General features: G+C 46.6%; 1 protein-coding gene across 2 annotated transcripts in view; it reads left to right on the top strand.

Moving 5' to 3' along the window:
- CLPB (ClpB family mitochondrial disaggregase) overlaps positions 1-15,688 on the top strand; it is a 150,542-nt gene that overhangs the window by 17,854 nt on the left and 117,000 nt on the right. For both annotated transcript variants that reach the window (XM_024572557.3, XM_024572556.3), the window contains exon 3: positions 13,410-13,496. In XM_024572557.3, coding sequence (XP_024428325.2) covers positions 13,410-13,496 — 87 coding nt within the window. The remainder of the gene's footprint in view (positions 1-13,409; positions 13,497-15,688) is intronic.

Genomic DNA, 15,688 nt, shown 5'->3' with positions numbered 1-15,688 from the left:
TGATAGTCCTCACCAAATTCCCACAGCCTTCGAGTCAGAGCTACATAGTATCATGTTTAGTTTTCACCTTGCTTTTCTCTTCACTTGCTTCATGTCTGTGTCTCCTCACCTAGGCTGTGCCGTCACAGCAAGGTGAATGGCACCTCCTCCAGCCTCCGCCATAGCTAGTCTCACAAGGCTGAGTGAACACTCAGAAGGCACACAGTTGGGATAGAGTCTGGCCGGTTGATTGATTGATCAGTTGAATGAAACTCTGTTTATTCTCCAGAGGCTACCCAGCAGGAGGGTCCAGCAGCTGGGCAGGCTGCCTGGTCTCCAGGATCCTCCATTCATGTGGATGGGAGGCCCAGGAAGGCTGCATAAGAATCCTCTCTGAGGCTGATCCGAGGCTTCCATCTCAATGCCTTTTGTTTGGGGGGAGAGCACCCAGGCCTCCTGGGAAGTCTGTGTGTTTGACCAGCCTTTGCAGATGGACAGTGAGCAGAAACAGGATATGAAACACAGAGGGAGGCCGCTGGAATTCCCAGGGGTTCAGAGTCCAGCAGGCAGGGCAGGACCCACTGGGGCTCAGTCCTAGCCCCAGCCCCTTAGTATGGGTCAGACAGGATCCAAGGCGTTTTTGTCTCTGGCCTTTCTTCCTCTCCAGTATTCAAGTCCCCTCTTTAGATTCTCTGATGGGCAGCATCCTGCCCTCAGTTGGGCACCTCTAGGTATAAGGTGCTTTCTGCCTCCTGAAGATTAGGAAACTGATCAAGCATTCCTTCGTTCATTCATTTATTCTTTTTCCTTTTGGGGATGTTTTATGTACCATGAAATTCACCCTTTTAAAGTGTACAGTCCAGTTTTTAGTTTTTTGTAAGATTATACAACCATTGCCACTAACTCCAGGACATTTTCACCACTCCCGCCCACCCCCCCAAATACCTAGTCCCATTAGCAGACCCCTGACAGTCACTGCTATGAGAATGTAAAGTGGTGTGGCCACTTTGGAAAACAGTGTGGCAGTTCCTCAGATTGTTACATAGAGTACCACAGGACCCAGGGGTTACACTCCTCGGTTATCTGCCCAAAAGATACAGAAACATACATTTACAGAAAAACCTGTACACGAATGTTCATAGGGACATAGGGAATTCCCTCATTTCCCCCTCCCCAGACCCCGGCAACGACTAAGCAACTTTCTGTCTCTGGATTTGCCTATCTGAACATTGCATAGGAATGGAATCATCCGATATGTGAGCTTCCGTGTCAGGCTTTCACTGAGCGTGATGCTTACACGGTCAACGATGTTGCATCAGTTCTTCGTGCCTTTGTGTGGCTGAGAACATCCTCGTGTAGATACACCACACATTATTCATAGTACACTTACCAATTGACGGACCTTTGTGTTTTACTTTTTGGCCATTATTAGTAATGCTGCTATGAACATTCCTATGTCCTGTGAACATTTGTGTATAGGTTTTTGTGTGAATGTATGTTTCTGTATCTCTTAAAAAGATACCTAGAGATATACCTAGGAGTAGAACTGCTTAGTAACTCTGTTTAACATTTTGAGGAACTGCCAGACTATTTTGCAAAGTGGCTACACCATTTTACATTCTTACAGCAGTGGATGTGAGGGGTCTGATTTCTCCACTTCTTGCCAACATTTGTTATTGTCAGTCTTTTTTTATTATAGCCACCCTAGTATATGTGAAGTGGTACCTCATTGTGGTTTAGATTTGTATTGCCTGATGGCTAAGGATGTTGATCATCTTTTTATATGCTTATTGGCCATTTGTGTATTTTCTTTGGCATTTATCCATCCTTCAGGCCTATTATGAGCAATATGCCCCAGTAGGCATTGAGGAGGAGCCATGTATTGCGATGACCTTTGCCTTTTAAGGAACTTACCATCTGGCAAGAAAATTATAATTAATACATTTGAAAAATCAGGTTTCGCCCTGACCAGCATGGCTCACTTGGTTACTGTCCTACAAAGTACAAGGTTGCCAGTTTGATTCCTAGTCAGTCCTGTCCCTGGTTGGGGTGTGTTTCAGAGGCAACCAATCAATGTTTCTCTCCCTTTTTTTCTCCTTCCCTTCCCCTATCTAAGAATGAGTAAAATCTTTAAAAAATGAAAAGAAAAGAAAAGTTAAGGTTTCATCGACAAGGTGGCATTTAGTCGGGGCCTGGAGATAGATGGTACAATATTTGGATACAAGGAGCTCGATGGAAAGACATTCTGGGCAATTGGAGTAATAGAAGCAAAGGCACTTTGTAGTTAGAAAAATATTTTATGTTGTGATGAATTTTGAATACAAGGTGAGGCAAACGTAGGTTTACAGTTGTTTATGTGGAAAATAACACAATTAATAAATAATAATTCAAGAATAAACTGTTTTGTATACTCATAACTGCAAGCCTACTTTTGCCCCTCCCTGTATCTGTAAAAGCACCTGGTGTAGCACTTGGCACGTGGTGGGCTGCTGTTACGTAGTTAGGTCCCTCTCCAACTTCCTTTTTGGTCCCCACTCAGTCCTCTAGGACCACACTGCTCCCTTTTCTTGTTCCAGACATTTAAATACCAGGAGGCAGCTCCGAGCCAAGTAAGCCTTGGTTCCCTAAATTGTGGTTTCAAGTCTTTTCCCCATCCTGGTCATTTTCTAATGAAACAGTCATAAAGTTTTTGGAGCCCCTTCTGAAGTACAGTGTGGCATAACCATTATTGTGAGGAGCAGGGCTGTGATCCCCTTTGTCAGAGATTTTATGATTCCATTAATGTGGCCTGAGCTTGCATTCACTTTCTTGGCAGCTGCGTTATGTCCTCCTGGGCTATGTTAAGCTTGCAGTCAGCCCAGTGTACTGAGAACCAGGGCTTCCTATACTTCTACAACCTTTTGTTCGGATTTGTTTGCCAAGTTTGTTTTAACCTAAAGACAAGACCACTTTAAAGCACTGTATTGCCAGTGATTCTGAAAGTGGTGGGGGTACTATGGAGACCACCAAAAAGAAGAAAAAGAAGAGATGGATTAGGTCTTCCTCCTCTAGAGTCAATGAGAAGAATGTCTCTTCACGGGGAAAGTTCTAGAAAGCAGAACTAATCAAAGAGTATCTCTGTCCCTCAAATAACCTCCTTTCCACTTTTGCTTCTTTATTATTTCCTGTCAGTTGGTTAGTTCCATCGGATACTAGTGGTATTCTGGCCCCAGGCTTACCCAGGAGAGAAAGGAAGAAGAAGATCGGATGCGTGCCCTGGAAGGTAGTGTGGTGCAGTGGAGGAGCATGGGCTCCGGCTCTAGACTGCCGTTTATTGGCCGCGTAATCTTAAGCAAATCAGTTACCCTGTGAAAGCCTCAGGCTCCTTCTCTAATCACTGGATTAGATGAGTTCATACATGTCAAGTGCCTGATGCATAGTAGGCTACCCAAGAAGTGTGAGCTTTTATGAGCTCCATCATGTAAGAGTTTTGCAAGACAGGCAGAGCCACGCATATCGTATCGTCACTGACTCTACAAACAGTTCTCAGAGCAACTGTGATACTTGAAGCACTTATTTTGTGTACCTACTTGTCTCATTTCCCTGCCCCCAGTTCAGACTGGGAACTCATTGTGGGCAAGGACCACATCCAGTTAATCTGAGAAACCAACACAGAGTCCGGCTTTAAGATGAGGCTACTTAAGTTTTGTTACTGGAATGAGCCTGAAGTAATGAAGGCCGAATCTTTGCCCAGGTATTATGGTTGGCTTGGCCAGTCCATTCTTTACTGAAAATCTGATGAGGTTCCGGAGCTCAGCATTGGTGGCTCACATGCCAACCCTATTTGAGAAGTTTGAGCCATCTCTGTCTCAATGCCGTAGTGTGTCAAGCTAGCTGCCCAGCTGCCCTGTACAGCAGCCTAGCGTCCTGCTGTGAAGCCAGTAGGTGGCGCCCATGGCCCTTTCCCTCACTCAGCTGCCTGGATAGGCCTTTACTTCTTGTCAGGAAGGCAGCTGCTGACTGGGACCTAGCATTATAGCCCTGGGCAGAGTTACCCAGATGAGGGTGCTCTGGATCACCCCCTCCCCTTTTTGGCCTTATAATTTTGCTCTTGGTGTTTTATTGAATCTCAGCCATGGCACACACTGCTTGGGGAAGCAGAGATATTTCCCATAGAGAATCCCAGGATCATTAGAGGAATCTGCTTCTGGCCACCCGTCTGGCACAGCTCATGTGTCTGACTCCAGGAAGTCGTCCCTGTGGTTCAGTTGCTGTGACCTACACTCACGTAGCACTTTCCTCCGGTGCCTTGCTTCTATTTTAGCTGCTTGCCAGGTGCATAGCTGTCCACTGGACACCTTGAAGTCAAGGACGCTGCAGAATTAATTGAAGTGCCCTCAGTATCCTGATCAGAGTCTTATAATAACCAGTCTCATGAGAAGTTTGTGGAATGAATGGATGAATAATAGAAAATAGTTCCTCAAAAAATTGCTCTCCAAATTGAAGGACATTCTACAAACAAACTAACCTTACTCTGCAAAAATATCAATATTATGAAATTCAAAGAAAGCCTGAGAAATTACTTTCAATGAAAAGAAACTGAAGACACATGGAATGCTTTATTCTAATATTGATCCTGGCCTATATCTGGATCGTGGGGGCGGGGAAGATTGCTATGAAGGATCTTATTGGGATAATTGAAAAAAATTGAATATGGGCTGTATATCAGATAAAAGTATTTTAATGTTAACTGTTCTGAATTTGATCATTATTGGTTAGTGGTTATATAAGAGAACATCCTCACGCTACGAAATAGGTGCTGAAGTATCAGAAGTAAGGGCATAAATGTCTGAAACTAACTCTCACGGGAGTAGTAAAGCTCATGAGGCAAAATGTAATGAGAATCTGAGTGAAGGATAGATGAGGGTGTGTGCGGGTGTGCTATTTTTGTAACTGTTCTGTATATTTGAGATCATTTCAAAATAAGAAGTTAAGAAAAATAATCTATACACTTTAGTGTGTGCCAAGTTCCTGCTAGGAACTGTAAGGGAAGTGGGACAAAGAATGGTTACCCCAGCATTGGACTTTACTCCGTTTAATTCAGCAGTATTCATTGAGGTTCTGATAATAGCTCCTCCACTCTGTGCCTTTGAACAAATAGAATAATAACAATGACAAATGTAAGTGCTTTGACATACATTATTTCCTTTGGTCATCTCAGCACCCTTGTTAGGTGGGTCTGGTGGGCTGATAATGTTAGGTGCCTGAGGTTCAGAGAAGTTAACGTGACCAGCCCACAGTCACACAGCCTGGAAGACGGGTGCAGGCTTCTGTTCGGATCAGCCTATTCCAAGGCTGATGATGCTTTTTTTAAAAAAGATTTTATTTATTTATTTTTAGAGATGGGAAGGGAGGGAGAAAGTGAGGGAGAGAAACATCAATGTGTGGTTGCCTCTCAGGCACCCTCTACCGGGGACCAGGCCCACAACCCAGGCCTGTGCCCTGACTGGGAATCAAAGTGGCATCCCTTTGGTTCACAGGCTGTCGCTCAATCCACTGAGCCACACCAGCCAGGGCAGATGATGCTTTTTGAATCTCCTCCACATCTGTATGTATAAAAGGAAGGATTGAATTGGATTGATGTCTGCAGATCATTCTTCAGACCCAGAAAATTTAAAGTGTGCAGGCACATTATACAGTGTGCCTGCACTTGTAGGTGCTGCATAAATGCCCAACCCTCTTCCCTCTCACTGCCCACCCACTTCCCTTTAGAGTAGCCAGGGCTTGACTGTGCTGGGATAGGCCAACTCACTGGGAATGAGAACTTCTGGAGAGCTTCCTAGAGGAAGGGTCTTGAGGGGGGTTGCAAAGGAGAGTGCTAAATTCAAGTAGCAGATGCAAAAGTTGCCTGAGAGGCCTTGCATCTGTGGAGTTAGAGCCCCAGGACCTGCCTGAAGTGGCTGGCCCAGGCTGGGGTCTAAAGCAGCCTCTCCTCCTTTGCCCACCCCTCCCAGCCCAGGCCGACTGGGCAGATAAGGCACAGATGGAGGCTGTGTATGGATTCTAGCCCCAGGCGACTTGCCTCTGCTCAGACAGCCTGGCCTGGTGCTGTTATTACTGTAAATAGGACCTTCTGCGAGGCTCCAGCCAGGGCCCTGTTGCCCTGATAGTGATCATGATTGAGTCTGCATGGCTCACTGCTTCCAGGCCTCTGGTGCAGGTGGGACAGAGCTCCCTACCCTTCAGCCCCCTCCCCAGCTGCAGCTGAGGGCCAGTTCATGCTAAGGATCCGGAAATCAGCTGGAACAATGCACAATTGAAGTTCAGTGGCCGCTTGATATTGATTGGTCATAAAATGAGGAGGAAGAAGAATCAAGTGGTAACTCTCCCTCTCCTGAGTGGGCGAGCTGGTTAGACAGAATAACTCAGAACTGCCCCATTTCCCTGTGTGGGACTCTCTCCCTCCCTCCTGTGCACAGCAAGCCTGAGGAGCTGTCTTTTCTTTGGAAGTCTTGCTGATGCCCATGGCTGCTGGGAATCCACTTCTCAGTTTTGATGCTACACATATTTAGAATCCTAGGATTTTAGAATTGGTGAGGACTTGAGAAATCATTTAATTCAGTTCCCTTATTTTACTGAAGAGAAAAGTGAGGTTCAGAGAGAGTTATCCAGGATAACACAGCTAGTTACTGAGAGAACTGTGACAAATCCATGGCCTCTAGCCCAGGTCTATGTCTGTGTCCTCAGCCCGGTGTCCCGCACCCACACCCACATACACACAGGAGCCTAAGTACTTTGAAAAAGTCAGGCAAACAGGTATAAAACAGGAAACTACCAGCAGAAGACAGACATATTGATCAGAGATTTGTGTAGGACAGTGCTGTGGACACTCAGTGGTTCAGCCCCAGGGCCCTCTGGTGGGTGAGCCCGTCGCTGGGCCAGCACCAGGGGTGCAGAGACAAAGCACGCCCTCGGCTCTGAAGGACCGTGCTGCCGTGCTGCCGCTGCTGGGGGAGTGAGACAAAGAAACTGGCAACTGTTGGTACCGGTTGGCAGAGCCACTGTGGCGGCATCGGCGCTGTCTCAGGGAAGGCTTCTTGGAGGTAAAAATGATATTTTATTTTTTCCTAAGAAAGTTTTTTTTTTGAGTAATAGTATGTTCATTGTTATAAAAAACAAAACTTTGGACAATACAGGAGCCTTCATAGAAAGAAGGATGGCTCCCTCCTCCCCTCTCCCTTCTCCATCAGAGGTAATCACTTTTGCCTGTTTGGTCCGTAGTCTTCAGAACTCTCTTGGATCCCTAAGAGATTGGACAGCTTTGTTTCTCCCTTTGATTTGTTACTCTTTTGTAGAAATCCTCAGCTCTTGGCCCAAGGAGCCCTTACTCTACTGAGGCCCTTGCCTGGGAATTTGAGACCATTTATTTATCAATCCACAGAAACGTTTGGGGACTTACGTTCCAAGTTCTATGTATACCTTTCATATAGTCTATATCCTTAAAATGGGGTAGACAGTAATTGGAAAATGAGAGTGATAATAGCCTAGATTCTTCTATTTATACATTGCCTTATTGCATACCAAGAATTTTTACATGTTTTGTCTGATTGTCTCTTCGTGGTACCCCTGTGTGACATATGGAATGGGGCTGGCAAGGTGTTCTCCATTTTTTAATAGATATGGGAACAGGCTTGGAGAGCAGGAGTTGTCACTCTGATGAGGGGACTAAGTGAGGGTCAGAGAAGCTACGCCATTCATTCACAGCTGCCCACCCAGCAAATGCCGGAGCCTGCATTTGACTTGAGGCCTCCTGTTATTCTCCTGCCCCACTCTACTGCTTGCAAGTTGTGTAAGAGCTGGGATTCCACTCTGGACTTCTAGTGTGGTCTCCTTTCTATCTGCTATCCTGGGTCATCCCCAATTAGTGTCACCCACCACTGCCCTGCCAAGCAGAGACCTAGTTCATTAGGGAAGGACCTTTCACAGTCAGTGAGCCCAGAAAGGCCTGCAGTGCCCACCCCCACCCCCAGCCCCTGGACACAAGCTGCTCTGCCCTGAGTGGCAACCTGCATTAAGCATTCCACTCATCATCTCAGGGATGATGGAATCCTAACCTTTTCGGAGACACCATGCTCTGTCACAAGCATTGCTCTTTTTAAAAGAGATTAATTCACTTGCCGTATTTTGTCCATTGGTGAAAATCGCAGGGGAGAGCAAGGGTGGCTCTCTCAGGCCTCAGAGGCCCTTTCAGCCACTCTCAGCAGGCAGCCACCAGCCCAGCTGGCCCAGGACTTTGAAATGACTGCCCGCTGGGCATTCACTTGCAAAGCAACAAAATGAAATGGAGGAGACCTGGGTTTGTGAAATCCTAACTTTTGGAGCTGCTGTACATGGAGAGGAAGTGGGGGAGGGGCCCACCCGGGAGGGGCCCACCCAGCTCCTAAAGAGGAAAAGTTGTTTGTAGTTGGGCTAGCTTGTGCTGGTGTTGATTTTGTTCTGGTTCTACCAGGTGCCACCACTCCTGTGAAATTATACCGTGTCTGTCTCTTTTCATCCTTACAACCACCTTGCACAATGGGAGATTAATATCCCCCATTTCACAGCTAGCAAGTGACAGAGCCAGAATCTGAACTCCAACTTCTGGATTCCAGAGTCATTGCCTTTCCCATTACACCTCAGCTCCAAGAGAGTGCAAAAAATGATGCTCAGTAGGGAAGCTGGGCGGGGCTCAAGAGCTGGAGTCTCACTGCAGAACAGATTTGTCTCCTGGGAATGATCCTTCAGGGGTGTGGGGCCCTTTCCCTCAGGTTACACTGTCACCTCCTAAAACCCCAGTGGACCTGTGAAGAGACGGAAGCTTAGAGAGATGATATGCCTTCTCTAGGGTTTAAGGGTAGGAGGTGGCAGAACTGGAACTGGAACCTAGATCTCCTGGCTCTGCCCTGTGCTCTTTCTACTCTATTAATTGAAAGGATTAGCAAGGTTGGAGAAGCCCTCTCTCCTCTTAAAAGAAAGCCCTGCAATGTACAGAAAAGGAGACCCTAAAATGTTAACACACATGTAACAGGTAGCTCAAAATTGTTGGTCCTCAGAGGCATGCAAATTAAAACAGTAGTGTGAGATCCTTTACACTTGGACTTGCAGTGATTAGGAAGCTGGCTATTGCTAAGTGTCGGCTTGAGAGTGGTACCAGGGAACCCCCCAGTCCTGCTGGTGGAGGGTAGATGGAGCAGCTGTCCTGGAGGGGACCTTGGAGCTATTAATCAAATCAAGTAATGTAAATCGTGTAACTGCGTCCCACTCTGAGTACATGGTCCAGGGAGGTACTCACACAGGGCCAAAGGGCACACCTAAGAGGATGTTCCTTGAGCATTGCGCTTGTCAGGAGATGGAGAGCAGAGGGGGAAAGTTTGGTTGGAAGTGCCACGGAGAGTTATGCAGCAGTTTAAAAAGTGGAATTGTTGTATACGTAGCAGTATGAGTGTACCTTAAAGTACAATTATTTGTGGGAGGAAAAGTAATAAACAAGTATATATGTAAAAGAAAAGCCTGGTTGCCTTAGGTCCTGGAAAGGAAGAACCTCCATCTTGTCTCCTTGTCAGTAGCTAGCATATGGCTGGACACAGAGTGTGTGAGTGCACTTATTTGTTGAATAAGTGAACAGAAGAGTCCCTGGAGCCAGCCTGGCTGAATTACCCAGGCGATCCTGTGTGGCCCTGTCTCAGAACACCTGGGTATTGGCCAGCCTGCCATGACCAGCTTGAGGCCAGAACACTGTGTTCCCTCAGAGGGACAGAAGTGGAGAAGGGCGGCAGGCACAGCTACCCTGTATTGAGTACCTACTATATGCCAGGCATTGGGCTGCAATCACTGTAAATTAGAGGTTATCGTCCCTATTTGATAGGTGAGAAAACTGAGTCTCATAAAGAATTGATTTGCTTAGGGTTACCCAGCTGGACCAGAATTTGAATTCAGGTCTAATCTTACACCGAAGCCCTTCATTCATCCTTTCTGTTACACACAACTCAACCCTCAAGGAGCAGGAGGAGGAGGCATCTCAGTCTTCTTTCTTCAGCCCTATCTGTAGAGCAGTGCTGCTTCCAAAATTCTCTGTGCCCAGCCAGGCAGGGGGCATGGGTCCCTGACCCCGTGAAAGCATGAGGGGTTCTGGCTACCCCAGCTGTGCCCTTTCCTAGCCATGCCCTGCTTTCTCATGTCTCTACCCCAGCTCGTCTCCTTAGGTCTGTACTCTAGCAGTCTCCACACTGGTCTCCTTGTCCGCATTTCCTACTCTGTCCCCTCTCACATTCAGCCCACTTAAGCTATTAGGTTAATTTTGTAATTTCTTTTTCCCCAAAACCTTCAGTGACAGCCCCACTGCCTATGGTGAGAGGCTACGGAGTGGCAGATAGGTGTCCTCTCTGTTGTTGCCAGCTGCAGCTGATTGGTAGTGGCTGATTGGAACCAGCATCGAGGATTCCGAGGCTCTTTCAAAGGCTCCGCAGGAAAGAACTGCGTGGAGAGATTTGTGATTTCTGACTTAGGTGCAGGAGTGCGGGACATTGGCACACAGGCCAGGCATCTGTCAACTCTTTAGAGTGGGTTTGTAACCTAGGGTCCACTGTTAATTTCATGAGGACCTGTGAACCCCTGGGCATTATATATTAAAACAAGCAAACAAACAAACAAACAAAAACAGGGTGGGGTAGGAATGTGTGCTCCTGTGTACTTTCTTGGAGGGAGTCATCAGCTTTAAGATCATACTCTTAAAGAGACACGTGGCTCAAAAAAAGGCTATGCCCACTGTCTGGGCCTCCTAGCTCGGGTTTTGAGGCCCTGTTGTAGTGTGCCCCCCCCCACACACACCTCAGCAGGTGTTCCTCTGCTGCAAACTGTCACCCAGATGGATCTACCTGGTCTCTGAATATAGTTTCCCATCGCTTCCCTGCTTCTGAATATACCCTGTTCCTTTTGTCTTCACTGCCTTACATTTCCTCCCTTGTCTCTAAACTGTTCCCCTTTTTCAAGGCACAGTTCAAACCTTTCCCTTAACAAACTCGTTGATTTTGGTCCTGATATTCTGGTCTTCTGGACAAGGATCAGAGACGTGAGGCCATCTGTCTGAATCACAGGGTCAGGACTCCAGTCGGACAGCTCTCAGACCCCTGTGTTTTCCACGGCCCCACTTGACCTGCAAACAGGGGAAGGTGTGTAAATTAGGAAGGAGATTTTGTGTAAAAAGTGATTTTTTTGGTCTCATAGAAAATTCATCCCCAGGCTTTTTTAGCTTCTTTAACATTCTTGGCCATACAGAATTATTTCTCCATAAAAGAAGCTTAACAGTGTAGGAGGCCCAGCAGAAGTCCTCCAGACTAGACATGAGAGATGAGGGTTTCCCAGCCTCCGCTCCTGACACGCTCTTCTTGCATTTTGTGCCCCAGTCACTCCAAACCTCTTTCAGGTCCTCATATACTCCATGCTGTCTGCCCTGGGAGAGAGGCTTCACCTCTGCCTGGAACACCCCTGCCTCTCCCTCGCACCCTTTTCTTCTGGCTAGCTCTCTATCACCATCTTCTCAGCGAGACCTCTGGGTCACAAGACTGAGTTAGGTTCCCTTGGTGTGCACTCATCCAACGTACAGGTGTGTGCTTGTTGGTCTGTCTCCCGCTCAGGCTTTGTGTCTTTTCATCCTCCCAAACCTCAGTCACCTGCTTACTTACTAAACAGCACAGAGGTTTTATTTGGCTTGGTCCAGAGGAGCACTTACTACATAAGAATGGTGCTAGGACTCATCCCCAAGCCTCTGGACTTTCTGCCAGTGCCCTTTCATCTAGAACCCACTGAAGAATAGATACCCTTCCAGTTCCCCCAAACAACTCCCCCACCATTCCTCATAAGCAGCCCTCCTTTGTTCACACAGGTGGCCTCACTTCGGTCTGAACAATCACTCTTGACTCTCGGTCTCCCCCTTTCTTGGCCTTCTGTTGCATTTCTGGTGGGAAGCCAAACACTACAGGCTTTGGTTCCGACTCTCCTCAGTCCTTCCCCACAACCAAATTATGTACTTCCCTAGGGTAGACCCCACGCATTCTCCTCCCCCCCAACCCTAGAATCTAGCCCAGGGCCCAGCACATATAGTGGAGTTGCTGAAGTCAGTGTAGTCTTTTGTCTTCCATGTGACATGGAACCAGCTTTAGCCTAGAGGAAGAATCCTCCTTACTTCCCTGGGTAAGAAGGATTCAGGCTGTAGAGCCGTTACCCACCTGGGTTCCAGTCACTCACTGTATTGCCTTCTTACTAGTCTGTGACCTTCAGCAAGTCATTTCACCTCGCTGAGCCTGTTACCTCTTCCATGAAAAGAAGCATCTTTATAAAGAAGCATTATAAAGAGTAAATGAGAGTATGAATGTGAAGTTCTGAGGGCAGTTTCTACTTGTAGTAGGTGCTGAGTAAGCGTTCATTGTATTTACTCCCCTTCTCTCTATTCACTTCCACACTGTCAGGCCCTCTTCCCAGGACCCAGAATTCAGGCTTTTTTTTAGTGGTATACTTAAAACCCTGTCTTTGTTCATCTATCCAACAACTGTTGCGCCCCTACTGCGTGCTAGGCAGTGGCATATGGAGTCAAATAGGCTGATGTGGACTCTCATAGAGACCCAGGTTAGCATTTCTAACTTTGTTTCCATCTTTCCCTGCGTTAGAAGATTTCCAGTTTTCAAAGAGCCACCATACAGATAAACTTGAAGAGTGTGATCCTGTTCCAGAGCAGGAACTACCTAGATAAGAAGTGTCCTTGGGCCCTGGCTGGTGTGCCTCAGTGGATTAAGTGCTGGCCAGCAAAATGAAGGGTCACCAGTTCGGTTCCTGGTTGAGTCACATGGCTGGGTTATGGACGAGGTGCGAGAGGCAACTCAGCAATGTTTCTCTCCCATTCTTCCTCCCTCCCCTCCCCTCTCTCTGAAAATAGATAAATAAAAATCTTTATTGAAAAAAGTGTCCCTGGGCATTTGGTGCTAAGAACAGGGAAAGTCTAAGGAAGGAAGAGAGATCTGTGGACTGGATAAGTCAAGGAAGCCTTCTCAGGGAGACTCCTCAAGCCGGGATCGTATCCCATGGCACGAAAGCAGGATTAGAACAGGCAGCAGAGGCAGGAGCGTTCTGGACTGAGGGAGTAGGAGTGTCAGGGTAATTAGGTAGGAAAGGCACATTTTTTCCTCACAAGGACAGGAGGATAAGAGCAAGGGACAGACTCATTTAAGGGAAGGAGGGAGAGAAATAGGGGAAGCCTGGGATTGGGGAGACTGGCCAGAGATGCTGGGATGGGTATTTAGTTCTCAAAGGCCGTTACTTATATCCAGGGTCCTCCAGCCCCACAGTTTGTTGACGTCTCGTTTCTTCCACTCCTACGTCTGCGATAAGCTGTACACTGAAAATATTCCTCTGTCTTCTAGGCTGTTGGCGGATGGTGCAGATGTCAATGCAAGGCACAAGCTTGGCTGGACAGCACTAATGGTGGCAGCCATCAGCCGAAACTACAGGTGAGAGATCTCCTTCCACACAGGGCTCCCTTAGCCAGATCTCTTCAGATCATATTCCAGAATCCTCTCCCGCCCTTGCCTGTTGCCCTGCTGTCTTCTCCAGAAGCGGGGAGACGAACTCAGCCTAAGGTACTGGTCTATACCCAGTGCAAAGGAAAGTATAGGAGATGTGGAAAGGGATGTAGCTGTGGATCTCAGCTCCATCATTCATTGGCTTGTGACCTTAGGCAAGTCATTTGAATTATTGAAGCAATGAAATGTTTGAAAGCCTGTCTTAAGTGATTAAGTGTACTTGTGTGAGTTATCTTCATGTTTTCATTATCCACCATCTATGTGTGTTGAGAAGTCTGCAGTCACCGTCCACAGCAAGGGCTCCTCTGGGCTATTTCTTTGGAGGTTCTGATGGGAATAAGGGAAGATGGGCACATTCCTGCTCTCCCAGTGGAGGCCCTGCTATTTTCCTACCTGCTTGCCCATTCCCTTAGGGTGTAGCTATTGTGTAACGATCAAAGTAGTCCACTTTGTGTAAGAGTTATCACTAATTCTCACAACCACCCACAACATATATGTTATTATTCTCATTTTGCAGGTGAGAAAACTGACAACCAATGAGATAAAGTGATTTGTCTAAGGTCACACACACAGAATTTAGGACCTGGTCTGGCTGCCTACAAAATTTCTGTGTTTTACTGCTGCCTCCCTCTGCCAGATCCCAGGCTAGTGCTGGATGCTGTAATTGTGCAAAAGAATTGACTAAATAAGAGCGAAAAGAAATGCATTCAAAGGAAACAGACTGAGCACTTCAGTAGTAGCCTCTGAAATTGATAGCAGGGTGTACCAATTTAAATTTTCCCTTCAAGCAGATTTTCAGGGCTTTTATCTGCCAGTCCTAGCCACCTTTGGAAGGGTCATAAATGGGATGGACACCAACATACAGGGGTGTTATAATATAGGGGTGGCACTGCCTCAGACTGCCTGAGAGGCTTAGCTGTACTTGAGATAAGTCTCTCTTCTCTGCCCGTCTATCGTGAACTTGTTCTCAGTACCTTTTCCTTATTTGCCTCTTTAGCTCCTAGCACTTAGTTTTGTTTTGTTTTTTATTTTACTTATTGATTTTACAGAGGGAGAGGAAAGGAGAGAGAGAAGGCAGAGAAAGAGAGAAACATCAATCTGTTGTTCTACCTATTTATGCATTTGTTGGTTGCTTCTTGTACGTGTCCTGACCAGAGGTCACACCTGCAACCTTGGTGTATTGGGACGACATTCTGACCAACTGAGCTACCCAGCCAGGGGCAAGCACTTAGTCTTTACAAGAAAAAGTTGATGTAAATGGACTTTGTGGTTGAGAGACCTAGAGTCTAGTCCTGGTTCTGACCCTTAGTTGAGTTTCAGAATTCTTTGGACACCATTTTTCCACCTGAAATTAATTATCTGCAAACATTTGGTAAATATTTATTCTGAACCAGGCTCTGTGCTAATCGTTGGCTAATGAGAGACCTTGGGAGCCTGTGGCCTAATGTGGAAAAGAGAGGCGGGTAGAGAGAGTGTAGTGAAGTCAACGATGTCAGAGCAGTATGGGCAGGATATTTTCAAAGCGGGGGGTATAAGGGGACTGAATTTGGCAGCAGAGTGGATTCTCTCTATATGCTTGTGAGAATGAAATGAGATAACATACGTGCTACAAGTTACAAATGGTTATTCTCTGCTGCTCACATTAGACCTCTGTGCGCACGTGTACGTGTTTATTCTACCACTGATAATCTACCCACCACCACTTCCTCCCTACCCACAGTCTTCTTTCCCAGCTTGCAGGTGTCTCCATCTGCAAGAGACAGCCAGTGGTTGAGAAAAGGAGGTGGGGGAGGGTGCCTTTATGTGTAGTGTATTTTCAGTATTGAGACAAGTGGAAATAACACTATACTTAAGAGTCCTGCCAATCAGTGAGCAGATAGCTTTCTGAATCTAATGAGTTGTTGGTTTAACTGATTGCCTGTCTTTATCCAGAGCCATTAGCAAATCAGTGATGCTTGTTGAGCAAAGTGAGAGTGTTGGCTTGTATTTATTTGCTTTGGTGCCTAGGACTAATTATTGGTGTATTAAACATCCATTTTGTGTCCTCCTCATTCTTCAAGTACCCAGGGAAGACAGACTTTTAGTGAAAATAGCATACTCTCAAGTTGGCGTATTTATTC

Source organism: Desmodus rotundus, chromosome 5, assembly GCF_022682495.2.
Source record: "Desmodus rotundus isolate HL8 chromosome 5, HLdesRot8A.1, whole genome shotgun sequence".
NCBI lineage: Eukaryota > Metazoa > Chordata > Mammalia > Chiroptera > Phyllostomidae > Desmodus > Desmodus rotundus.
The sequence above is the reverse complement of the archived record's forward strand: the minus strand, read 5'-3'. Positions and strand labels throughout refer to the sequence as shown.